The sequence below is a fragment of the Pseudopipra pipra genome, chromosome 20 (assembly GCF_036250125.1).
Source record: "Pseudopipra pipra isolate bDixPip1 chromosome 20, bDixPip1.hap1, whole genome shotgun sequence".
In the NCBI taxonomy this organism is placed as follows: domain Eukaryota; kingdom Metazoa; phylum Chordata; class Aves; order Passeriformes; family Pipridae; genus Pseudopipra; species Pseudopipra pipra.
In genome coordinates, this window is record NC_087568.1 from 2,722,436 (window position 1) to 2,747,470 (window position 25,035).

General features: G+C 47.6%; 3 protein-coding genes across 4 annotated transcripts; 1 reads left to right on the forward strand and 2 right to left on the reverse strand.

Annotated features, from left to right (window-relative positions):
- Nucleotides 1-2: 2 nt before the first annotated feature.
- SNAPC4 (small nuclear RNA activating complex polypeptide 4) lies at nt 3-14,965 on the reverse strand. Of its 2 annotated transcripts, XM_064676710.1 has the most exons (23): nt 14,513-14,965; nt 13,831-13,880; nt 13,336-13,488; nt 12,657-12,782; nt 12,433-12,511; nt 11,846-11,927; nt 11,209-11,313; nt 10,686-10,758; nt 10,264-10,428; nt 9,906-10,053; nt 9,469-9,575; nt 9,121-9,215; nt 8,768-8,862; nt 8,426-8,511; nt 7,347-7,760; nt 6,330-6,419; nt 5,891-6,134; nt 5,730-5,800; nt 5,314-5,412; nt 5,076-5,103; nt 2,577-4,636; nt 1,152-1,282; nt 3-510 (listed from the first exon to the last, which is right to left on the reverse strand). In XM_064676710.1, exons 1-22 carry the CDS (start codon nt 14,682-14,684, stop codon nt 1,163-1,165), a joined length of 4,662 nt encoding a protein of 1,553 aa, XP_064532780.1. In that variant the 5' UTR covers nt 14,685-14,965; the 3' UTR covers nt 3-510; nt 1,152-1,162. The 2 variants fall into 2 exon arrangements, with proteins under 2 accessions (XP_064532780.1, XP_064532779.1); XM_064676709.1 differs by lacking the exons at nt 13,831-13,880; nt 14,513-14,965 and having other exon boundaries at nt 1,167-1,282; nt 13,336-13,506.
- Nucleotides 14,966-15,094: 129 nt separating this feature from the next.
- ENTR1 (endosome associated trafficking regulator 1) lies at nt 15,095-18,745 on the reverse strand. Its single transcript, XM_064676728.1, has 7 exons — nt 18,596-18,745; nt 18,270-18,518; nt 17,724-17,797; nt 17,011-17,122; nt 16,402-16,464; nt 15,632-15,768; nt 15,095-15,256 (listed from the first exon to the last, which is right to left on the reverse strand). The coding sequence occupies exons 1-7, from the start codon at nt 18,704-18,706 to the stop codon at nt 15,163-15,165; spliced, it is 840 nt and encodes a 279-aa protein (XP_064532798.1). The 5' UTR covers nt 18,707-18,745; the 3' UTR covers nt 15,095-15,162.
- Nucleotides 18,746-18,789: 44 nt separating this feature from the next.
- Nucleotides 18,790-24,887, forward strand: PMPCA (peptidase, mitochondrial processing subunit alpha). The gene is made up of 13 exons (XM_064676726.1): nt 18,790-18,894; nt 19,110-19,312; nt 19,427-19,506; nt 20,275-20,357; nt 20,649-20,743; nt 20,885-20,985; nt 21,384-21,647; nt 21,881-21,973; nt 22,227-22,345; nt 22,606-22,696; nt 22,820-22,882; nt 23,171-23,315; nt 23,604-24,887. The coding sequence occupies exons 1-13, from the start codon at nt 18,842-18,844 to the stop codon at nt 23,771-23,773; spliced, it is 1,560 nt and encodes a 519-aa protein (XP_064532796.1). The 5' UTR covers nt 18,790-18,841; the 3' UTR covers nt 23,774-24,887.
- The last annotated feature ends 148 nt before the right edge of the window (nt 24,888-25,035 follow it).

Sequence of the window (25,035 nt, forward strand, 5' to 3'; positions counted from 1 at the left end):
AGTAATTTTTAAGTGAGAAAAATAAAACATCTGTATTTCAACAAATACTTAAGACCCATTTTGATACAAAATTAATCTGCTGCTTATTCAGCAGCATTCAGTCAGTTAGCAAGCAAAGCCACTGTCACAGCACTAAACCTCACCCAATTAACATCATATTCTGAACATGGATAAACATTTACATAAATAGGGGCTGAACAAAAAAGAAATAAATAACCACCATTGCTGGTTCCCCCAGATTTCCAGCACCTTCTCCCCCAGCATCTATGGCAGGTGTGAGTTTGAAAGAGCAGAATTGGTCCATGCCTGAATGATTTCCCTCCAGCCATTTTCTTCCATTTCTGCACCTTTCCTACAGATGCAGATTTTGTTGGGTGATGGGAAAACCAGTCCAGCCATTTTCCTCTTCCCCAGGTCCATCCAGTTGGCGTGTTGGAAGTGGTAAAAGTGAACAGTGCAAAGAGTACCTCCTACTGCCATGCAGGGAGGCAGAGCTCATTCCAGTGACCTCTGTAACAAAGCACAAACAGCTCCTATCAGTCACAGCATTTTTATAGGGAAGTTGCTCTTTTGGAGTTTCTAAAACAAATTTTAAAGAAAAAAAACTCGAGCAGTGTCATCTGACAACCATGAGAATCAAACACTGCTCATATTCATTCCATCTCTTGCACCAAAAGCCTCAACAGATACTAAGGACATCACACACTTGTACCCTACAGAAGCTGGCCTGTTATAAGTGTAGAGAAATGAAGCCATAAAGGGGAAATAAACCCCTCAGAACCCCACAGGGTTGTTCAAAGAAGAGTTAAACTCCAGTGAAGCACCCACTGGCAGCCAAGCCTGTAGAGAGCTACCAACTAGGTACCACACTAGTAGGCAGGGCATGGACTAAGAGGCTGCCAAATGTTTGAACTTCGTGACTGTTGTATCTATAATTTTATCATACAGACATGAACTTTCACTCCCCACAACAGATTATCAGCCTTAGGGTGTGATTAGTGGTGACTGTAGAACTCTGTGTCCTCGGGGAACAAGAGCAGAGATAATTTCAGCCCTTTCCTGGGGTCGTGATTCATTGTCTGAGCCGAACCACAGACAAATGTGGTTCAGGTTCTCAGGCACAAAATACAAGTCTCTGAGTAGCTACTAACACATGTCCTTCTCACATCCTCCTCCTCTTCCTGCAGCGGGCACTTCTCCTGACTGGAGCAGCACTGGCATCAGCCACAGCAGTGCAGGAGTCCAAGGCAAAGTGGGCAGTGCCCTCTTCAGCCCCCAGGCCCTGCAACACAAGCAGGAGATGATCAGAATCATGAGAATGAGCAAAACTGCAAATAACCCCTTCAGCCATCTTTTTATTTTATGGAGCTCAGCAAGATTTCCAAAATAATCTTCCATTTACCTTTGAAAATAAGCATGGGATAACATTCTGTTACCAGTGTCAGACAAAGTACAAAATATCCCTGAGTTTTCAGAGCAAAACCTTCAGCCAACACTGACATTTCCTCCTGTTCCTGCTCCCAAAGCAGAGCAATTCCTGCTGTTGTTTCTGTCTGGGCACAACTGTCCATTACAGAGGTTGTGGCACAACCTTTTGTTAGAGGTTGGGTGCCTGCCATGAGTGATGCTTTGGCTCTCACTGCTGGAGCCAGACAGTGCCCCAGACAGCACAGGTCACACCAGCTTCTGATTGCTCGTGAAACACAACCCCTACCACAAACCTTCCCCTGGAAACCACCAGGAAAACAACCTGGCTGTAGTGGGAATCACGGGAGTGGAGTGAGCCTGGAAGGTGACACAGAAGAGAGGTTGGCAGTGAAAACCTGCTGGTGACTTTTGGAGCAACTGCTCACAGTTCAGACAACACTGAACTTGGCCCAGACCCAAAAGTCAGAGCCAGAACAGAAAGAAAACTGCTGGGGAAGCTCTGATTTTTAGGCAGCTTGGCCATCTTTCTATAGAAACAGCCATTTGCCTTGTTGATTCATCTTCATCAGTGTTTTGTTTGTTTACTTTGGAGCCACAATGATTTGAAATGCAAGTCTGAGCTGCACAACTTCCTCGTGTGTTTTGTAAGAAAGAGTGCTGGGCAGTAATGGATTTAACTTAAAAATTAGAGATTGACTTGGGGTGGACCTTGTGGCTTCCACCAATCCATAGAGTTCAATAATCTCTAGCCACATAAACCAATTTGGGATGAAGATGCAAATAGAACATATACAATTCCCCTGATATTACTGGGATTTTGAGCACAGATACAGTGAAAAACAAGGGCCTGATTTTAAAAATACAAGTCAGTGCAGCAGGTTATAAGCTGTAAAAGGAAGGGAGCTTTGATATCCACTTCTGGGAATTGTCAAGTTTAATGTGCCCCATAAACCACAGACTTTTAGCCTTGGACTAAGGGCTCCCAGTTGAGCTGCAGAGCTTTTCCTTTTATCAGCTGTAAAACCATGTTTATTCAAAAGGACCAAATTTCTGCTACATTTAAAAACAGTGAAGGATTCTCCCTGGGTTCCAGTGCAATATTTAGCTGGGAGTAACTTTCTGCTTTTAGCTCCTGGCATCTGTTTTACCTGATTTAGTAAATCAGCATCTTTGTCTCCAGGCTCATCCCCAACTCTCCAATCCAACTGCACTCCTGTTAATTCATTCCCACAACTCTCTTCCTCAGACACTTCCTTCTCACTCTGCCACTCCTCTTCATCACTCTCCTCATATTGCTTCCTGCTGGCTGACAGAGTTGTTGTCACTTTTGGAGGAGGCAGAGTTGCCAGGACAGCTGGGAGTGTGAATGCTGCCAGGAATCTGGCTTTCAGCAGGAGGTAAGCAGGGTTATCACCCAGTTTCTGCTGCACCAGTTCTCCAATAGCATGGAAAACATCCCGAGTGCCTCCATCCTCAGTGGCATCAGAGGGCAGGAGACTTGATGCTTGCTCCTCCAGAGCTGCTTTCTGCAGGAGGAGCTTCGAGAGGGCTTTTATGTTGTTCAGAAAAGGTGGCAAATAAGGCAGCCTGGTTTGCAGTGACGGGACCTGGACACCTCCTTTCCCACTCAGCCACTCCCTCACCAGCCCCTCGTCTTCCAGGGAAATCAGGCTGAGGTCAAGGAGATTCTTCTCTGCACTGGAAGTGCTTGGCTGGGGGGGAATGTCCTCGGGCTGCGCTGTCGGTGGTTTGGAGGCAATGGGTCTGTTCTTCAAGGCTTGGGCAGCAAAGCAACCCGAGCTCCCTGGGACACTGCCATGAGGAACCAGATCTCCTGGCTGGAGCACAACCCCTTGTGTGATGATCTCTGTGTTTGCTGTAGCAGAGTCAGGGCTCTTTCCCAAGCTGGCAAGGTTGGACACATGTTGGGGATCAGCCCCCTGAGTGTTTGCAGGGGGCTGTGTCTGGGGCAGCACCAGGGCTGCAGTGTCAGGTGGAGGAGCAGTTGGAGCTGCAGGGGAGTCAGAAGCCTTGGAGAAGCCATTGGAACATGCAGGTGTTACAGAAGAAACACTGGATGAGGTGCATCCAGGACTCACCGAGGTCCCGGGTAAGAGGATCGTGGAATGGTCAGCTGCCTTTCCCAAAGGAACTCCTGCTCCCTGGGAACTTGGTCCTTTTGTCTCTGCACTGCTGGGGTGAGGTGGATTTGCTCCAGGAGTGACTCCCAAACCAGAGACACTGCCATTGGAAGTCACAGCTGTCTGACACTGACCTCTCCCAGGAGCATCTGGTGTTCCTTGGGGAACACCCACCACAGTTTGCACAGTGGTGGGGAGCAGAGCTCGTGGGGTTACCACCCATGTGAAGGGCAGGATGCTGTTGGGAATCACAGGAGATCCAGCTTGGGGAGTGACAAGAGCAGGCAAGAGGCTGACTGGCCTGTGTTGTGGCACGTTACTGTTCAGCTCACAGGGGACTGGTGTGGAAAGGGACAGTTTGTTGGTGCCAGACTCCAGGCCAACAGGCACCACTGTGATCTGGCCTGGCACAAAAGCCTGGTTTTGCAGCACGACTGGGGCTGAGCCACCAGCTACAACCTGACCATTGCACCCTCCCTGATCTGGGGTCTTCTCTGCTGCAGCTGGATTCATGCCTGGAAAACCCCCTCCTTCAGGGCTGCTTTCCAGACTTTGCTCTTTTAGTTCCTTATTGCACTGCAGATCTGTCCCTTGTGAGCAACCAGGGCCTTCCCCCGTTGCTGGCACTGCTGAGGAATGGTTTTCAGGCACGACAGCAGAAGTGGAACCTGCAGCAGAAGCACTTGCTGGCACTGGAGCTGGTGCACCCTCTACTTGGCTATTTGCACAACCAGCTGCTGAAGGTTTGCTCCCTGCTTGTGCAGAAGGAATGATTTGCTGTGGTGGGTGCTGGATTATCAAAGGCCCCGAAACCAGGACCTGTGGGGCCACCAACACTGTCCTCTGCATGGCCTTCTTAGCCTGGGCCTCCCTTAACCTCTTCTCTCTCAGTAATTCTGAGACAGTTTTAGGCTTCTGCCTTTGCCCCTGGGCTGGAGGAGCTGGGGCCCTGCTCTCAAAGGCAGCAGCACAAGTTCCTCTTGCTTTTAAGGCAACAGGTCTCCTGACAGCACTCCTTGGTATGCCCCGTTGGGAGTTCCTCTGAGCACAAGGCTGGGATGAATTGCCTACAGAGGAGAGGAAATAAAATTAAAATGAACAAACAGTATTTTCAAAAGCCATTCCTTAGCTATGAAAAAGAAGTACCCTGCACAGAAAGTGGCAAAATTCCTGTTTGTGAGAATTCCTACAGCATTATAGCCCTGATTTAATCAAGGCATGTCCTGGCATCCTTCAGATAACCGTGATAACAAGCTGACATCACTGAGCAAGGCATTGGACTGGTCCAGTGCCACTGGTCCCCCAGCCCTCCAGTGTTTCTTCTGGTCCTTACCAAAGAGGAACATGTTTAGCCAATAACAGAGATCCAAGAGTTAGCAAAAATGAGCATGACAGTAGAGTTTTGTTCCAAAAGTTCTCCTTTCAGTTAAACTGGTCGTTAATGTAACGGTGATTAAATAAGGGAAAGTTCTTGCACATCATAAAAATAAATGTTCTGGTAGGTACCTGAAGAAGCCTCCATGTTTTGGGAAGCCTGTCAAAAAAAAAAATACATTAAATTATACTTCTGAGATACCTCATTAAACCAGCACAGATGTGAATCAAACCCACATCTGCCAAGATCTGCCTCTGAACCAAAACGAACTGGTAACACATGCACAAACAGCACTACTGGCCAAACAATTAAAAAATGTTTATCTAAGACTTCAGTGGGAAAAGCTTAGAAACAAACCCTGCCCAATACCTGCTGAGGCCTTCTTGCATCAGCCTTGAGCAGCTCTAACTCCCTCAGCTTCCTCTCACGAATAATCTTCATACAGCCCTTGGTGTCAATCTGAAAGAGCTGCAAGGGAGAACTTCATTAACATTTGATTGAGAACAAAAGTGTTCTGTGGGGTCAGTGACTAGACAAGATGGATGGGACATGCTTCACATGCAAGATTCTGGGGACATTCTTACACTTACAGGAGAGCCCTGGCAGGATTAGATTTTGGATGCAGGATTTAAGAAATATCATAGGCAAGGCACAAGGCCAGATTAATCCAGTAATTAGATTATTTAAGAAACAAAGATAAATCATGTACTTAAGCCTCAAATACAGAAAAATAAAGATTACCACTGTTTGAAAGCAGATAATGCTATTAAGATAGTAATACCTACCTGAATGAACAGTGTGAACAGAGGAGTGCTTGTGAGACTGATTGACTTGACCTTCTCTTGAATAGCATCAGCTAGAAAAGAATCCAGCATCAAAATCAGCTGGGAATTCACTTACAAGATGTCAGAAAGTAGAGACAGAAAGCAGGATGGGTCAGAAGTACCTTTTGTCTGATGAAAAGCCATCTTCCCAGTCTGCAAGGTGCAGGGCAGCAGCACATTGCCCACCCAAGGGGTCATTGCCATGAGCAGCTTCCTGTCCAGGCTGAGCCTCTTCCAACGCTCCCTCTCCTGGCGATAAGTTTTGTGTGTCATGTTCTGCAGCCCCTGGAGGTTCTGGCCAACAGCTGCACTACCTCCAGCTGTTTTTGCTAAAAGGCCAACAGGAGGTTTTAGCATCTTGAATTGCTGTGCATGAAAAAACACACAATTAGAGTTCCAACAGTTTGTCCCAGGACAAACTATTCACAAAAAATGATGACCTTTTTCTCCTGGGACTACAGTGCAAGAAGATATGTCATTATACATTAAAAAAAATCCCCACTAAATACAGCCTGGAAGTGCTGATGTCACAAGAGAAGACAAGACAGAAGAGGCACTTACAAATTTCCTCTGAAAGAATGTGTTATTCCTTAATATTCTTCTCACATCCTCCAGGGTAACCCGCAGCACTTGTTTTCCACACTGGGAAGCCTTAACATGAAAGCACACAAGGGAAGATAAAAGGGAGGGCAATTCAGAGAGAATTACTTGCACTGAATATGCACAGCAGGTACAAGAGTTTTCAACATTCCTGCTGTTGAAAGTATTGTATTAAATGAAATCAGCCCTGAAGAGCAGATCTTTACCTTGTTTTTCAGTCCTTATGCATCTTCACAACACCAAATGGTTGTTTCATAAAAGATTTGTGTGAATTATCTACCAAAACTCACACTGAGGGGCAGAATTTACTGGGTCATTCTCTCTGCATTTTTTGACTTAAGAGTACAAGGGAAGGAACAGCAAGATGTTTGGAGAAGTCACTGATTTTTCCCTAAACTTCTACTAGTAGAATAATGCTGTATCTGTAACCCAACAAACTTGTCTGCCACAGTCCAGGGCACACATTCAAATCCTGAACCCAAAACTCAGAATAATTTTGCTTGTGTGAACTTAAATAGTGATTTAGACATCACATATTTTGCTAAGGAATATCCTGCTGCAAAAATGTGCTTAGGAGGGTTTTTACTGCTTCAGCATCCGATCTGGGGTGAAAACCCAGCTCAGAATCAGATATGGATGTGCAAGTGACTTAATTCTTCCAAAGACACCATAACTCACTGGACAATTCTGCTTTATGAAGATCTGAACAGAGTTTTGTTTGTGTGACAGTACACACAGGGAAGAACACAGTTATTTTCTGGGTAATGCACGGGGAGGCAGCGCTGGAAATTTCCATTTAATCCCACGGCTGAGTTTCCAACAGCTCCCTCTGATGGCACAGTGAGAAGGTAGCCGACAGAGGTGAGAAAAAGATTTTGTCATCTGCTCATCACATCCCCTCCTTACTGCAGCTGCTGCACCTCCCAGTCGTGCCTCAGCTCCCATCCCAGCAAGCACAGCCTGGGAATCCCAGCTCACCTTGGCCATTACTTCTGCTGGATTCCTCACCACGATATCCGTGGAGTGGGGCCGTGCGATGCCCCTCAGCAGAGTGTTCAGCTCAGATGATTTATCAGCAGCTCTGTCTGTGTCTCCATCACACACTGCCCTTGGAATGTCACTGCCACTGGTCCCTGCATCAGCACTCCCAAGAGAGAAGAGGGCTGAGGTTTGGGATCTTCCTTTGTTTGCCTCCTGTGTGTCTGGCTGTGTTGGTATCCATAAATCAATGCTGGGGAGTGCACACTCCTCCTTGCTGGTCCTGTTTGTCATCTCCTCCTCCTCCTCCTCCTCTGAGCTGTCTGCCAAGTCCAGCTCTATGTCCTCACTGCTGCTCTCTGAAGAGGTGGAACTCTCCTCAATGTGCTGCCGTTTTGCTGCCCTGGATCTTTTCTTCTCGGCCAAAAAAAAACACAGACAAGTTTTAGCCAGTGTTCACCCTTGGCTTGCAACTCTCTCAAATCAGAAAGTTAAAAGGGCAAAATTGTACCAGTGGCTTTCACATGGATAGTTCTGCTTTGCATCTGCTAAGATTGACTACATCCAGTACATGGATTTTGGTTTAGATTCTTGTATGCAAAGAATAAGCTACAAGTTTCTGTGAAGAACTGGTGCATGTGGAAGTACAAACTAAAGAGCCCCATTCTGACATATTTGGGTGGCCACAGATCCCTCCCTAGGGCAGGTGCTTTGTCAGTGGAAACAAGACCATCTTCAACATAGTGTTAAGCAGCCAGAATTTCTGTAATGCTTGTTACCAAAACTGGCAACTCATGAGATACACACACAAAAACCTAGGTATATCCCATCCTTACAGCCATGTCAAGGGAGTAAAGAATTCTGGATAATATACAAATATACAGCAAATTAACCTGAGACCTTCAGAACAAAGGCTGCTTTAACACATCAAAAAATTAAACCGTGAACACCCAAGACAAAAATCTCGATTGTGCAAAAATCCATGTCAATTTTTGCACTGATTTTAAGGATTCTACTTTTAGTTTAGAGAATTTTAACTGAAGAGATGGGACTGTGCCAGAGCAGGATTTTCACAGTACCTTAGACCCAATCATGAGTTTCCACTTGCTCAGGCACTGGGAGCCAGTCCGATGTGGCAGCTCAGAAGCTATTTTACTCCAGTGACCTAAAAAGGATGCAGAGGATGTAAAACATGACCACTGCTGCCACACACTGAGCACAAAGGTTTTTCAGTGCAGAACATTATACGTACACTATTCATTACCTTCTATAAGAGTCACTGCATGAATGGATCTCAAATCTTTAATACCCACAACACACAATACAAGGAAGGCTGCAATCAGCAGTACAAAGCAGAGCCTGTACCTTTAATGATGCTTAGTTCTCTAAACTTGTATAGAGCAAGTCACAGAAACACCTACCCAGGCCATGCTTTTCAACCAGTTCAATCAGCTGCTCCTCTTCCTCTAAGCTCCACTTGCCTTTCTTTACATCCCAGTGCAATGCTTTTAAGTACCTTCCAAATAAAAAAATCACAGTAAGGAACCTTCAATTCTGCTTGTACAGCTCAAATCATCACTGCATACTCCTGAACAAAACCAGAGCCTTCCTTTTTCCAAGGGGTCCCATCCCTACTCCCTTATGACTATTTAGACCATAACCACTGCATAAAACAGCCCTTAAGGGAACACTGGTTTAAGCAAATCAAACACTTGTAAAATAAGTTGCATCAGGGGTAATAAACCTGAAGCACTCTTGGGACATTTACACTCACCTGTCTCTGCACTGAGCGTCGCTCCTCCCCGGCACCTCTGTCCTGATTTTATACCAGTCCTTCTCTCCATACTTCTTCACTGCAGCCAACAGCATCTGTGTTCATCAGACAAAGAGTTGAAATTCTCAACAGTAACATCCTAACAGGCCTGAGACAGAAGCAGTTGTACTGGTGTTGTAAATCTCTCAAGTGTTTAGGAGTTTCTAAGCCCTCTGTAAACTGCCTGCCTTGGTCCGTTTTACGCTCCTCTGTGCCACTGCTAAAGCTCAGCTCTACACAGCCTTGCACCACCTCAACACTCTTCACATTCCCACCCTGCAATTCCAGGCACCAGAGAACAGAGCTTACAGCATCTTCCTCTGGTGTCCAGGGTCCTTTCTTCAAGCTGGGGTCCACGCTCTTTGTCCAGCGGTAGATCAGCTGAGCAGAATCTCTTCCTTCCATGTAATAAGCAACTAGAAACACAAGGGTCTGTTTTGAAATCTGTTGTAAACAATGTTTTTCTTTTCCTTACATTCTAATGGTGAGATTTCCAAGCAGTGATTGCCATAAGCAGCATTTTAATCTCTTAAACTACGGCACACAAGCATGGAAAGAGCACAGCATACACAAAATGTCACTGTTTACAATGGCATTATCTGCATTACACACATGATAACCCAACAATCCATCCTGCAGCTACAGAAAGCTAGGAAAGGTTTCAGCTCCCACATGTCTGACAGGCTGAAAACACCAGCTGTTAGACTCAGGTGAATGGAAGACTTTGTCACTTGTAGGTCACTTACTTTTCTTGTATGGGATATGGCTTCCCACTCTCATCTCTTGAACCAGCTCTAAAAGCATCTGATCTTCACTCTTAGTCCATTCCTTCCTTTTCAAATCTTTATTATAGATTTGATACTTCTGCAAGCACTGGAAAGGTGTCCTGTTTGTCTTAATACAAAGAAAACAGATACACAGAGAACTGGTTATTTATGAGGACTAAAAGCAAAAGGGAAAGGCTGAAGTACCAGATGTTTTTGGCACTGTTCTTGGACATTTCTCAGAAAAGCATTAATTAACAGTGGATTAGCATCGTTTTCTGAAACCTGACATGAGGCACAGTTCAGTGAGAATTAAGTGATTTGTCACCTCAGACCTTACCCCCAGCTCCTGGGCTATGGTCTGCCAGTCCAGGTAGTTGTGTTTAGCAGCGATCCGCTTCAGCCTCTCTATTTCCTCCTCAGTCCACTCCTTTTTGTTGATGCTTGGATGCTCCCAATTTTCCCAGAACTTCTTCAGTTCTTCTGCACTACGTTGCCCATCAAACTAAAAGAAACAACAAAAATCTGTTTCATCTTAAAGCTGGGACTGGAACAGCAGGACAGACAGGAACACCAATATTTAGCATTCCAGATATCTTATTGCCAGGTTTTAAACCATCAAATTTAACAATCTGAGATCAAATGAGCAGTCAACTTGGAAAAATGCACGATGGAAACAGTGGATGCAAACCAAGCCAGGAGATTCTCAAGAGAAGGGACACAGATACCAGAAGCCATAAGACAGTTGATCCCCCAACTTACATGGATGTTTGAGATTTTCTCCCAGTCGTGCTCATCGAATCTGTTTCCTAACAAGTCACTTTCTGGCAGTTGGCTACAGCAGAAGGTACAAAGAACAAGAAAGAACCATGTTAAATGGTTAATTAAACACTTTGTCTTCTTGATCCTGCTTCATTTTTTTCCTCCCACCTGTTCCTGACTTCCACAAGAACTGAACACTTGGTTTAGCAGGAGAAACAATTAATGTAATATCCAAATATGTTGCTCTAGATATGTTCATGAGCAAAAGCTCAAAGGTATTAAACATTTCAGAACTCTCTGCTCCTTTGTTGTTAAACCAAGAGCTATCTAAAGCAGCACCTCTATAATGGATACAGATATTACATTTTGTGTATCAAGGTCCAAAACAAAATTTTTAGTAAAGAACTGTGGAGATGAAAGAGCTGTTTCATTTTTTACAAGCCAACACAAATAAGTATTTCTCCAAACATCACATCTAGAAGAAGAGACATTTATTTTTCACCAAGAACATAAAAAGACTTACTTAATTGCTTCTATTTCTCGCTCCACTTCTTTGATTTGCTTTTCCAAGGTGTGTTTCTCCATTTCAGTCTTGACCTTCTCCAGTTTTTGATTCCAATAACTCATCCTGTTCAAAGACATTTTTATCATTACTTGATAGGACTAGATGGGAATGAGGTCAATGGTATAAGAAGACATTCAGCAGAGACAGTTTCTCCATCAGTATCATTCCTTCCTTCAGTTTATTTCCACACAAAACTGCTGTTCTCCCAGGTCTTCCCACATGGCACACTCATTGTCCTATTTTTATTCCTTCAATACAGTCACTGACCCAGAACATGTCTCAGATTAACCATTTTAGTATTTACAGGGGGAACCAATGGTTGTTACAACAGCAAGAAAGACTGTACCAGCTCCAGCACAGAAATCTCCCTCTGGGCACACCATTATGACTCACTACATGTCACAATTCCAGCTTCAAGCCCTGCAGACTATTTTAAATTATATCGCTGTTTCAATGGGAAGAAATAGATGGCTGTAAAATCACACAAACAGTTAACACAGGAACTTGCTGAAGCAGGTGGAATCTCCACATCTACCTTCTCCTTCTTTCACATGTCACATTCTCAGGAGAAAAGAGGGGTTTTGGCAGTACTCACTTCAGGAGCTTTGGCTGGAGCAGGCGTTGCAAACGGTCGCTCACCACTGATTTCTGCAACAGCGTCTTCTCCCTGCTCTTCCCTGAACCAAACAGTGGAGCAGTCAGACATCAGTGCAGAACCACTGCCAAGGGAAACCCAGTGCTTCCAAGACCCCTGGAAACATCCCCCAGGTCTGCAGTAGGAGTTCCTTGCCTACATCACTGATGTCACATCTGACTTGGGCAAATCACAGCCCCTCACTCAGTTTTATCTCCAACAAAACCTCAGTCAAGATCATCATCAAGGTGTCTGTGACCACCTAGAGCTGGAGGTGCCCCTTGAACTTCTCTCTACCCTTGCACCATGGTTTTGGAGTGCTCACAGAAGTTGATGCATCAAAACAAATGCAAATAAGTCACTAATCACTCAATAAAACAATTTACAGAGCATCCCATTCTCTTTTAATTACGTTTTTTGTGGAGTCAAGTTTGCAACATCACAGACGTTGATGTTTAACTGCAAATGGCACACACAGACTAACAATATGAATATATACATTTGTTATAGCTCTTCTAGAACACTGAACAGCCCACAGAGTTACTTACACTTTGCTGAATGCAGTTGTTCAAAGGATTTTATGCCCTGAGCTGCCTTTTCCTTGGCATCTTCATTGGAAGGAGGGCCCTGGTGAGGATTAGAAGGATTAGATACACTGGAAGAGTCAGACATGCAGAAAAGTTATTCTTTCTCCCTAGAACTGGAGCATGAACTGCTACAAAAACAGTTACAATGCAAATCTATCACTGAAGACACAGCTACAGTTACTTACAATTCCTGTGGTTTTATCCTTAAAGTAAGGCTTCATAAAGTGACCCAAAAATACATTTGCTGGTAGACTTCTGCCATCTCCTGCCTTGGCTGTTTTTGAACCATCGAGCTCACCCATGATTTCCTTCTGCAAGACAAGAGTTTATTAAACAGTGTCAGTGTCTCCCTCAAACTCCTGATTTCAGAGAGCAGTGGCTGAGCCACCACAAACATCCCAGGCAGGGTTCAAGTTTGCAGCACCAGACTGTAAATCAGGGAATGTTAAAAGGCAGGATTTGGAACTTCCTGACTTTGTACAGTGCAATGCAGGTGATTCAAACATTAATAAAATACTAATTTGCCACAGCAAGCTAAAGTGTAAGATGTAAAATCTTACCAATCAACCCATTTTTGGTTGTAAGAAAGCATGGAAACTTCAGTCAAATAAAACACTTGAAAAGCCACTCAGTGACACTGGTTTGAACTGCCAGGAAGAAAATGCACCTGGTTCCTGGCCAAGCCAGCTGAGCACTGCACCAGCACATGGATATGGGACTGTGACTGCTCCAGCTGATTCCTCTGGCACCTGTGATGCACTAGGAATATCCTGGGAAGTCTTACTAGGCTTGAGGGGAGGTGAAGATGGCAAATGGCAACCCAGAAAAGCACAGAAATTAACATTTCTGTCCTGTGCTGCTCACCTGCTGCTCTCTGTTTTGTGCAATGAGCAGCTCCACTTCCTCAATCTTTTCCTGGATAACCTCCTGGTACACATGGTTCATCTGCAGGCAAGTTTCTGGATCCTGTGGCAGGCTCTCAATATCATCATCACTGCTATCTTCTTTTTCCATTTCCTTGAGGCATTTAAGGGGAAAAGGGAAAGAAACATTTGCTTTAAAGGCAGCTATGTAACATAATTAATTTTCTAGTTTAACACCTGTTTGACCCAAAGCCTGTGGTGTTTCCAGGGACAGGGATTAGCAGCACCAGAGCAGTGAGGTCTCTGCCCCCTCTCACTTGTGGTCACTTGAAGAAATCTGTGTATTACACTGAATAACAAAATCCTGGACAGGAATCTCCAAACTCCAGGGCTGGTATTAACCCTTCCTGAGCACAGAGCCAAGGCAGCTGCCCGATTTCCCCATTTTCCCTTCAACAGACAGATGGAAAGATATGTTTAAAGATAAAATATTTACCATTTCACCATGAGAATCTTCATTATCATCATCATCATCTTCATCATCATCTGTTGGACAACAAAAATACAAAAGTGCTTATTATAGTGGGATAAAAGGAAAGCTTCAAACCCAAAACTTTTCAATTAAGGCAGACAGAATAAAGCATCACAGAGAACCCAGACATGGCAATTAGTGGCTTTGGATACTGATAACATTGTGAAGTAAAGTTGTATTTAGTTATGCTCCACATCTGCATTTTTTTCATTCTAGAGTAGGAAAAAAGAGCAGCTCTGGATAACTAAGGTAGGATAACTAAAGCAATAATCCAGCTACATCCTGGTCCTGCACACGGTGGCAAATGAGAGGCCGAAGGGTGAGCAGCCAAGTGAACATTCCAAGCCAACAGAAACACAAACTCTGAGAGCACCAACAGGCCCTCAGCAACACCTGGGTTTGCACCCAGTGGTACTGACTCCTGATAGAAGTTATTCAGACTTGCACCACCAAAACAGAGATGGGTGAGGCCACTACGGACAGAGATGCTCGAGCTGTTACCACCTCCCCTTTGCTTTGGAAAACGAACTTTAAGTGGCGCAGGCCGGCTGTGGGATGGAGCGGCTCACACAGGGTTTGTGATGCCCGTTCGGACGCTGTGGTTTCAGCTCCTGGGCCACCCCTCCGAGCCCCCCCGAGCCCGTACCGCTGAGGCTGCAGTCGGACACGGCCAGCTCGACGCCGACCCCGCCGGGCTCCAGGCTGCGCTCCAGCTCCTCGATCTCGCGGCGGATCCTCTCCCGCTCGGCGTCCAGGTCGAGCCCCGGGGGGCTCCGAGGGGTCCGGGAGGGCCCGGCCGGGCTCGGCCCGCCGGACATGGCGGGGCCGCCGCTCCGCGCTGGGGCTGCGCCTGGCCCCGCCCCCCCGCGCCCCTGACCAATCGCCGCGGGCTCCCGGGTCAGCTGGGCTCCCACGTGACGCCGCGCAGCCAATCGCGACGGGGCTCGGCACACGTGGGGCGGCCCCGGGCCCTGCAGGGACCGAGACCCACCGGGGTTTGGTGGGATCGGGATTGGGATCGGGATCCGACCCACAGCCCCTTCGCCCGCCGCGGCACGAGGAGCCCCAGCTGAACGCTGAGGTGCTCGCGGAGGAGGGGCAGTGCTCCCAGCCCCGCGGGAACAGGGATGCGCTCCTGTCCCTTCGGGATTTAGCGATCCATCGGCTGCGCGGTGCGGAGGGATGGGGACGCCAGTTCTGCAGCTCCGTGCATCGATATGAGGCCGAGTATCAAAAATTCGCTTTTTAGTAATGGTTACTAAATGAAAGCAAAGTCCTCCGTGGTGTCTGAGTCACTCACTGTCCATCCTCTGACACCTCGGAAATTCTGTCGATGGATTTCAGGAGATCAGTGACAAGCTGCAGGGATTCTGCTCCGGAGAGGAGCTGCCTGGAATGGGAGAGACACAGTGTTACATGGGGGGACCAGAGAGTTCATGGGCAGTTTTGGGGGGGTTGCCCACTATGTGACCTATCAAGCAACAGCTTATCAAGACTGGAACCTTCACTTCTTAAAGTGAAGTATAAGAGACTTAGGGACTCCCACGTCCCAGTCATTTTACCTACACTTTATTTCCAGTTACTTTTATTTTACCTGCACTTGGAGGAAAACACACGGAAGGGGAATAAGAACATGGAGTAACTCATCTGGCACACAAAACACAAAAACCTGAGATTCAGTGCTAAAAAAACCCACTGAGGAGGTTTATTTGTGAGCCCAGGATTTAGCCCAGAGCCTGGGATGGCCTCAGGAGAGGTGTCTCACCTGATGGATGCTCGGGAGCTGGTTGTGACCCTGAGCAGGTGCTGCAGGGCCAGCTCTGCATTCTGCTTTGCTGCTGCCAGCCCTGCCTGTCCCAGCTGCAGGGCCTCGTTCTCTGCCTTGTAATTCCTCAGCTGGACCTGGGGGGAAACAGGCAAAAACTAGGATAAATAGCCACAAAACTCCAGTGGATACCTTACAACTAATGAACGTGTTCATGCAGCAATTTATGTTTATGTCATGTAATAAAATCACTCACACAAAGGTAGTGAAGAGAATAAAAGGATGCAATAAATAGCAACTAGATCCCAACACCAGACTGCCAGGAGGGAATGCCTTCCCAGAATCCCAGAATCATTAGGGTTGAAACAGGCCTCTGGAGATCATCCAGTCCAAACCCCTGCCAAGGCAGGGTGACCCAGGAATGCATCTGGAACATCTCCAGAGAGGGAAAATCCATGACTTCCCTGGACAGCTGTTCCAGTGCTCTGCCACCTTCCATGGAAAGAACTTCTTCTTCATGCTGAGGTGGAACTTGTGTTTTAATTTATGGCCATTGCTCCTCATCCTGTCACTGGGCACCACTGAAAAGTGTGGCACCATCCAGGTCTTCCCAGCCTCTGGCAGGGCACCACAACTGAACCTGAGAACACCCTCAGTATTTTCCCAATGGCCTGCAAAAATCTTGCAATATCCTCTTTAGAGGCTCAATTCCAAGACATATCCCTGCAGCCCCAGTTCCCCAGCCAGGCCCCAGGAATGCTGCTCCATACCTGGAGCAGGGTGTTCTCCTGTCTCAGCTTGGCAGCGCTGTTCTCAGCTTTAACAGCCCGTTTCTGAAACACAACAAAGATTATTTACACCACAGAGGATACAGCAGCAGCTTGGGCTACACAGGAATGAGTGATTCCAGCACAGAACTTGGAGGGATATGGTTTGGGTTTGCCCATCCCGTGTTCTGAATGCTTTAGGAGGTGGGAACAGCTCCTTCCTCCCCTCCCCATTTCTCCTTTCTGGGATCTGCAGGTGCCACCCAGCTCTTCTGGACATTATTCATTCCTTTTTCTTGGACAAGAGAAAAAGACACTCAGTATAAATAAGCAAAGAGAAAAAACAGTTCAGAGTTCACGCAGGATGTGTTGTCAGAAGGCTGCAAAAAAGCAACTTCAGTTGATGAATCCAGAAATTATATTAAAGCAAAGACCTGCCTTACTCTAAGGAAAGAAAGGAGTTCTGGTCTGGGATGCTGTCTTGTTCCAAGGGAAAAGTTTGAACCCATCAGAGCTGTTTGGGTGAAGCAATCATTTCAGCTTCCCTCCCTCTCCTGGGAAAGGAGGAAAAGGGATGGAACCACAGTTCCAACTGCAGACACCAACACTTACAGTCATCAGCTGGAGATTTTGCTCCACGTGTTGCACCATTGCTTCCAGATCCTGTGTTTCTTTTTCTTCTTTGATTTTGTTTTCCTCAAGCTTTTTCTCAAGCTTCCTCATCCTTAAAAAAAGAGATGTACAGTAAGTGTTTGTAAAGTTAAATACTTTAGGAAGAAAATTCTATGGATAAATAAGGATCAAGAAACTCATTCTTTTATAAGAAAAAATAGTTCTTCCCACAGAGCTGCAGTTCTAGGCTGTGGCTCAGGGGATTTCTCTGTTCCACATCCATCAGATTCAGACCTGAAGAAATTGCCACCCCAGCTGGGTCACTGGGTTGTTTAACCTTAGGGAATTCAGGTCTCCCAGGCTGCTCACCAGCAAAAATAAAATCTATTCTTTTTGCTTCAAAGGAGAGAGATGAATATTTATTATTTTGTTAATCTGAAGCTTTCTGAAATGCATCCTGTTGAGCCCTGCCCTTGTTCTCACCCACCACTTGCACTGCATGAAGCACAGGCCACACAAAAACATCAGATGTCAACTGGCTACCTGGTTTCCAAGACTTTTCCAATATGAAAAACAGGTTTGCTAATGCTTTTTTTAATAAAAAGCATAGCTTTCAACTACATTTTGATTCTTTAAGGGCGCTGTTCCTAGTGAGCCCCTCTTTTAAGCCAGCTCCTTGGGTGGTTATTTCCCCCACACTGTGTCTTACGCACTTGTCTGCTTGGGTTTCAGAGAGAATTTGAAGTTTACTGATCTTGCTTCTCAAAGTGGCATTCTCTTCTTTCAGCTAAAAAAGGAAACATTCTCATTAGGATTGAGGGTGCTGTTTCACAACACTACAAACACTCCAACACCAAAATATTCAGCTTTAATGCTGGAAATTCTTGCACTTCCTAATACATTCATGCTTAATTTTGCACTCAGTTTTCCTCTCTGGAAACCACTTCACTGACCCCATGGGGCACAGGAGGGTGGCACTGAGCAACCCGTGCAAGATGTGACTAATTAAACACTGCCAATTCTAAATTAACGTGACCTCCAGGGGCAGGAGCACGAGGAAGTCACCTGGGTCATACCCAGAGCAGAAGGGCAGGGAAGGCGCTGGACCTGACTCATGCTGAAAAGCGCTTTTCCAGACCTGCCTCTCTGCCTCAGCTGCTCTTCAGGCAGCGGGCTGTGACACCGAGTCCTGCAACCAGCGGACACCCAGCCCAGGGCTCGCCCGACAGCGAAGGTGCCGGGGGGCGGGCAGCGCTCACCTGCTCGTAGCTGGGCTGCCGTGAGGGAGCACAGCCCGGGCCCGGGGGGGCTCCGGGGGCGGCCAAGCAGAAGGAGCCGGCGGAGGGCGAGGCGGGTCCGGCGGCAGCGAGGTGGGCCCGCTCCACGGCCAGCGGCTGGTAGCTCTCGCTCCACTCCTCCTCCTCCTCCTCCTCCTCCTCCTCTTCCTCACCCCCCACTTCTCTGGGCATTGCGGGAAGCGGGAGCGCGACGGGCCCGGGCGGCGCCGCCTGCGCAGGGGAGAGAAGGGCTGAGGAGGGCGCTGAGGCAGGGCAGGACCCAGCCGCGCCGCCGCCCAGGGCCTTACCTGGGGGGCTTCGCCCGCCCCGCCGCCGCGGGCCTTGGTGCGGACGAACTCTCGGAAAGAGAAGGGGTTGGGCTCGGCCGGGAGCGGCCCCGGGAGCGGCTCCGCCGCCATGGCAGCCTGAGGGCTCCGCGGGGCGGAGCCTCCCCAGCGGGACGGGCCACTCAGCGAGCGAAAGGCAGGGTCGGCCACGCCCCTTTCCCCTCGCGGCCCCGCCCACGTGACCCGGCGGTCCTGAGTGGCGGCAAGATGGCGGCGGCCATGGCGTGGCTGCGGCGCGGAGCCCGCGGGGCGGCTCGGCGGTGAGCGCGGCCCCGGGGGCACTGGGCTGGGCGGGGGATGGCGCTGGGGACCGCGAGGGGACCGACCAGGGAGGAGACAGCGCCCAGCACCGCGGGGGAAGGCGGGCAGCGCTGGGTGCCGGCCCTGGGGCGCGCAGCGCTCGGTGCCGGCCTTGGCGGAGGCGCTGCCGGCGCGGTGTCCCCGCACATCCCGACGATGTCCCCGGTGTCCCCAGGTGCGGGCTGGCGGCCGGGCGGAGCTACAGCGGCGGCGGAGCCTATCCCAGCGTATCGCTGACGTGCCCGCTGCCCGGTGTGCCCAAGGCCGTGTTCGCGGCCGCCGAGGGCCGGGAGCGCTTCGAGACGAGGGTGACGGTGCTGGAGAACGGGCTGCGCGTCGCCTCCCAGAACAAGTTCGGGCAGTTCTGCACCGTGGGCAGTGAGTACCCGGAGGGGCCAGGGGTGGTGACACCATGGCTCCCCCGGAGCCGGGTGTCTGTGTAAGGACCGGAGGTGTAAAAGTTACACTGATCTATTCTCTTCTTAACGCCAGTTCTTGTGAATTCGGGATCAAGACACGAAGCAAAATACCTCAGCGGTATCTCCCACTTCTTGGAAAAGCTGGCCTTCTCTGTGAGTACTGCCCTGCCCTTCCCAGCACAGGGTTCTGAGCACCCAAAATCTGCACTGGGAAGGGAGGGGGAGCAGCCAAGGGCAGGGCCTGACCCACAGGGCTCTGTGCACTTGGACTGTTTAAATAATGCTGACAGTATTCCCAGAATGATAGACCCACAGACTGGTTTGGGTTGGACAGGACCTTAAAGACCATCCAGTCCCCCCCCCTGCTCTGGGCAGGGACACCTTCCACTAGCCCAGGTTGCTCCAAGCCCTGTCCAACCTGGCCTTGGACACTACCAGGGATGGGGCAGCCACAGCTTCTCTGGGCAACCTGTGCCAGGGCCTCACTACCCTCATAGGGAACAATTCCTTCCCAATGTCCCATCTAATCCTGCCTTCTTTCAGTTTGAAGCCATTCTCCCTTGTCCTGTCATTCCCAATTCTTGTCACTAGTCTCCATTTTTCTTGTAGGCTTCCATCAGGTACTGAAAGGCTAAAATTAGGTCACCCCAAATCTTCTCTTCTACAGGCTGAACAACTCTCTCAGCCTTTCCTTATAGGAGAGGTGCTCCTTCCCTTTAATCATCCCTCTTAATTCCCACTTAATTATTGTGCCCATTATTACATTTTGAAAGCCTGTTGTGCTTTTATCTCCAGGGTCAGTGAGTATTGATCAAACCACTTGACTAAAAGAATGTAGAAGATGGTTGTTCTGGGCTACACTGAAGGGTTATAAAAAGTTATTGCTTTAATAATTAATAACACTGGTATTTTTTTTCTTAGTCCACAGCTCAGTTTGGCAGCAAGGATGAAATTCTCCTCACCTTGGAGAAGCATGGAGGCATTTGTGACTGCCAGGCATCGAGGTGGGATCTCTTTCTCCTGCTCTGTTATAACACTGACAAACACTTTGAGTTCCTTTTTCTGGTGTGGGGCAGTAAAAGCCACTTTTTGTTTCTGAGCAGCAGAAATCCATTTGTGGTGGCTGCTGGGAGGCTACAAAACTGAACCTGAACGGGTTATCAAAGTCAGTTCTGTTTCCTCTTGAAAGCATTTAACAAGTGAAGCAGCTTTACCTGTGATTTCCTGATACTGAAATGACACCGAATGATCCCAGAAGTGAGTTCTCAGTGCAGAACTGTCTGTCTGTGTTGCAGGGACACCATCATGTACGCTGTGTCTGCTGATGCCAGAGGCCTGGACACCGTGGTCAACCTGCTGGCTGACGTAGCGCTGCAGCCCAGGTTATCAGGTCTGGGAACCCAATTCTTTGCCTCTAAAAAAGATCTCCAACATGTGGCTTGCTCTTAGAATTCTCCACTACATTGTGCTCATAAAGAACTTCCTTGCAGCAGTTGGGGGTTGTCATCTCTTGCTCTCTGTCCTGTTCCAGATGAGGAGATTGAGATGACCCGCACGGCCATACGGTTTGAGCTGGAGGACTTGAACATGAGACCTGACCCAGAGCCTCTGCTCACTGAGATGATCCATGCGGTAACACACTGAAAATTCCACCTTGCATGCAGTCCCCTGCATTCTTCTCATTTTTCTGTCAACTCCAGGGTTTATTTTACGTTATTCTGAAACCAGGTTATTTTGTTACTCGATTCGATTTCAGTGATGGGAGAATTTTGCTGTCTCTCCACTCTGAAATCCAGCATTCTACACTTGTGAAAGATTCTAACCTAAACTAAAAAAAACCAACTATCTGCAACTTAACCTTTGTTGATGTGGGTGACAGTATGTTGATTAATGAAATAATGCTCAGCCTTTCCTCTTTTACATGTCTCAAACAGGTCGGCTTAATTCCAAAACAGAAAGGGGAGGTTTAGATGAGGGCTTTAGGGGGGTGAGGTGATATTTTTTACTTGAATGTGTCTGCTCCCTTTCAGGCAGCCTTCAGAGACAACACAGTTGGACTGAACAGGTTCTGCCCTGTGGAGAACACGGACAAAATCGATCGGGACGTGCTGCACTCGTACCTGCGCAGCTACTACACCCCTGACAGGATGGTGCTGGCTGGGGTGGGCATCGAGCACGAGCAGCTGGTGGAGTGTGCCAGGAAATACCTGCTGGGAGTGGAGCCCGTGTGGGGCACTGGGCAGAGCAGGGGCGTGGACAGGTCCGTGGCTCAGTACACGGGAGGCATCGTCAAGGTAAGGGGTGAAGGGATGCAGGTGGTGTTGTGCCCCTCTGCTGTCAGCTGGAAGGGCAGATTTGGAGTTGAGCTGCTTTTCGCTTTTCTAAAGTTACATACTGTTCATGAGTACGAGCCAAAAGTGGCTGTGACAGCTGGTAATTGGGTGACAGGTTAATTATTAGGAATGTATCAAGCTGGATGCAACAGCAGTGAAAATCAGTCTTAATAACCTGTCTGCTCTTCCCACAGGTTGAAAAAGACATGTCAGATGTGAGTCTGGGCCCTACTCCCATCCCAGAGCTCACCCACATCATGATTGGGTTAGAAAGCTGCTCATTTTTAGTAAGTATTAACCTAAAGTCCCTTGTTTTGGGAGCCCTGTACTTGAAGAATCCCAGAACAGTGACTCATTACAGAAATATTGGCACTCTTGCTGCTGCATGCTCAGACAAGCAGCTTTTCCACTGACAGTTTGATGCAGGCACTGACCTTCCCACTCTTCTTGTGCCATATTTCTTTCTTTCCCTCCCCTTTACTGACCCCAGACCCTTGAGAGCTCTGCCATGATCTGACTGAATTTCTTGTTGCAATTCAGGAGGACGATTTCATTCCCTTTGCGGTGCTAAACATGATGATGGGAGGTGGTGGCTCTTTCTCAGCTGGAGGGCCTGGCAAGGGCATGTTCACCCGACTATACCTCAATGTGCTCAACAGGTTGGTTTGCCTTTTAAGGGGTGGCAGAAACAGTCCTCCAGCAGGTTCATATGGAAAAAATGAAAGCAAACATCACCAGGTTATTCTGCTTGAAGCATGGGACTGGTTTGTCAGTTGGCATTTTGAGAGGGTGAAAGTTTCATTGGCACTGCTGAGAATCCTGAAAGTGCACTGGGAGGGCACTCACTGTCTGTGTTTGTTTAATTTTTACATGTAAATTTTGGGGTTTAAATTTGAAAATGCTGTTTGTATTTCCACAGGCACCACTGGATGTACAATGCAACCTCTTACCACCACAGTTACGAGGACACAGGTCTCCTATGTATCCATGCCAGTGCAGATCCCAAACAGGTACAGAGTCCTGTATTCAAAGACAGGTGTCCTTAAAAAGTCACCACATCACTCAGTACCAGACAGTAATGTTGACACAGTAAGTGCTGTTCTGATCTTCTTTCAATGATCTGTTCTCCGTAGGTTCGGGAGATGGTGGAAATCATCACCAGAGAATTCATCCTCATGGCAGGAGCAGTGGGAGAGGTCAGTAGCACATTTGAACTTACTTGCAGACGGTCTTTGAGTTGAAATAATCCCTGGAATTGTTCAAGGCCAGGTTGGATGGGGTTTGGAGCAACCTGGGGTTGCTCCAAGGGAAAAGTGTCCCTGCCCATGGCAGGGGGGTGGAAAGAGATGAGCCTTAAGGTCCTTTCCAAGCAAACCATTCTGGGATTCCGTGAACACACTGTAGAACTCTTCCATGTTATCTTCTGTTAGAGAGCAGCCACCAGAATTTTTGGAACATTATTTGTATTTCCTGCTCCTTCACAGGTAGAACTTGAGCGAGCGAAGACGCAGCTCAAGTCCATGCTCATGATGAACCTCGAGTCTAGGCCAGTGATCTTTGAGGATGTGGGAAGGCAGGTGTTGGCCACCAACACAAGGAAGCTACCTCATGAGCTCTGTGCCCTCATCGGTGAGTACACAGTGCCTTGCCTTGAGTGAACTGTAGGTACAGTCGGGGCAGGACAACTTAGAACATATTCCTGCAGCACAGCTGAATTGCCTGAGAAAGCCTGGGGGCATAAATACTGCACAAATATATTTCAAACTGTTCTTGATTGCTTTCAAGGTAGCACAGGGCTTATTTAGTCAGAAGGAAGGGAAAACCAGAAGCATGGAAGAAAAGAGTCAGTGATTGTTTTTCTGAGTATTATTCTACTTACGATGTTGTCACAGCTCTGCCTTTTTTTTTTGCCTGCAGGTCAGGTGAAACCTACTGATATCAAGAGGGTGGTCACTAAGATGCTCCACAAGAAGCCAGCTGTGGCTGCCCTGGGTGACCTGACAGACCTGCCCTCCTATGAGCACATCCAGGCAGCGCTTTCCAGCAAGGACGGGCGGCTCCCGCGGCTGTACCGGCTCTTCCGATAGAGCAGCACGTCCTGCCAGGCTCACAGACTCCCTTCTTTTGGAACGTGGTTTTCAGAGTATAATGTTGCTGTACCACCCTCCCTCCCTCACATCTTCCCAGCCATGCTGTGCAACCATGGAGCTGTGCTGCCACTGAGCAAAGCTGCTTCGGAGCACCGGACTCAGTGGGATTCCTTCCCAAGGGATGTGGTGGCACCTTAAAGAGCTTGGCTTACACGTCTGAATTCAGAGAATATTTATAGCTGTTACCAAGTTGAACAAAGACTTGCTCAAACTGAATTAGGACAATAATAGTTATTATCCCTGTCAAGTTTGGCAAAAAGTTTCCTGCGGTCCAGGTTTTGTTACAAATCATGGATTCATTTCATCAGTAGTACTCACCAGGAGTCACATGTCTGGGAATAACTTCATCATTTTGCTGGAGCTCAGAGGGAAGCAGACCCATGGCATAACCAACTTTCTGTGGAGTTCATCTGCAGAGATACTGTGCATAATGCTACATGGACACCTGAGAATGAAAACGATCCTGTTCTTCAGGTTTTTCACCCAGAAGTGAACTGTGCTAAAGAATAAAAGTTCTTTTCCTCCAGGGTTGCTTTACAAACAGTTATTAAAGGAGTTGCTGCTGCACCTTAAAACTCGTACCTCATTTCCTCAGCGTCACTCAGATGAACTTAAGGCCTTGCAAAAAGAAGACACAATCATTTGTCTCACAGCTGAGATGTCCCTCAGCTGAGAGCCAAGATCACAAAATTACAGCATTTAGAAACATTATGGTCTTGATTACAGAAAGCCAAGTGCCACATGTGACGTACTGAAGAAATGGAGGCTCAAACGAGGAATAAAACATTTGATTTACATAATCCCCCAACACATGGGTTTAAAAATATAAACAGCTGCACTGCAGCACTTCACTCTTAGCTGTGTATGGTGAGGAGCAATCAAACTGGGAGCAGAGCACTGTGAGGCAGCTATTTACCTTCTTTACCCCATCCTTTCCTTGTGCAACCAGAAGAAAATGTTGCATTGCTTCTTGTGCAGCCCACAGTCTGGAAATCCTGTTCACTTGTTATGTATGTTTGTAAGGAAATAAAGAGGCCTCTAAACAGCTGGAGCAAGTAGTAAGACTTCTGAAATTCATCAGCCAAGGGCTGTGCTTCTTGCACTGGCAGGTGAAATATGCTTTGTTCAGTTCTAAAAATCCCAGAGAAATCTGTCCTGCTCTTCCAGCTGAAGACAAATGGCTCAGGTCACCCAAACAT

Coding starts and splice junctions, on each gene's coding strand:
- SNAPC4 (XM_064676710.1), bottom strand. CDS start 14,684: ATGTCCGGCGGGCCGAGCCCGGCCGGGCCCTCCCGGACCCCTCGGAGC. Junction 12,512..12,656: donor AGGATAAAACCACAGGAATT/GTAAGTAACTGT, acceptor AATCCTCACCAG/GGCCCTCCTTCCAATGAAGA. Junction 7,761..8,425: donor AACTCATGATTGGGTCTAAG/GTACTGTGAAAA, acceptor TTGGCCGAGAAG/AAAAGATCCAGGGCAGCAAA.
- ENTR1 (XM_064676728.1), bottom strand. CDS start 18,706: ATGGCGGCGGAGCCGCTCCCGGGGCCGCTCCCGGCCGAGCCCAACCCC. Junction 16,465..17,010: donor AAAATCTCCAGCTGATGACT/GTAAGTGTTGGT, acceptor GTTGTGTTTCAG/AAACGGGCTGTTAAAGCTGA. Junction 15,257..15,631: donor AGCTCCCGAGCATCCATCAG/GTGAGACACCTC, acceptor CTCCCATTCCAG/GCAGCTCCTCTCCGGAGCAG.
- PMPCA (XM_064676726.1), top strand. CDS start 18,842: ATGGCGGCGGCCATGGCGTGGCTGCGGCGCGGAGCCCGCGGGGCGGCT. Junction 18,895..19,109: donor GCCCGCGGGGCGGCTCGGCG/GTGAGCGCGGCC, acceptor CGGTGTCCCCAG/GTGCGGGCTGGCGGCCGGGC. Junction 22,697..22,819: donor CCAGTGCAGATCCCAAACAG/GTACAGAGTCCT, acceptor TGTTCTCCGTAG/GTTCGGGAGATGGTGGAAAT.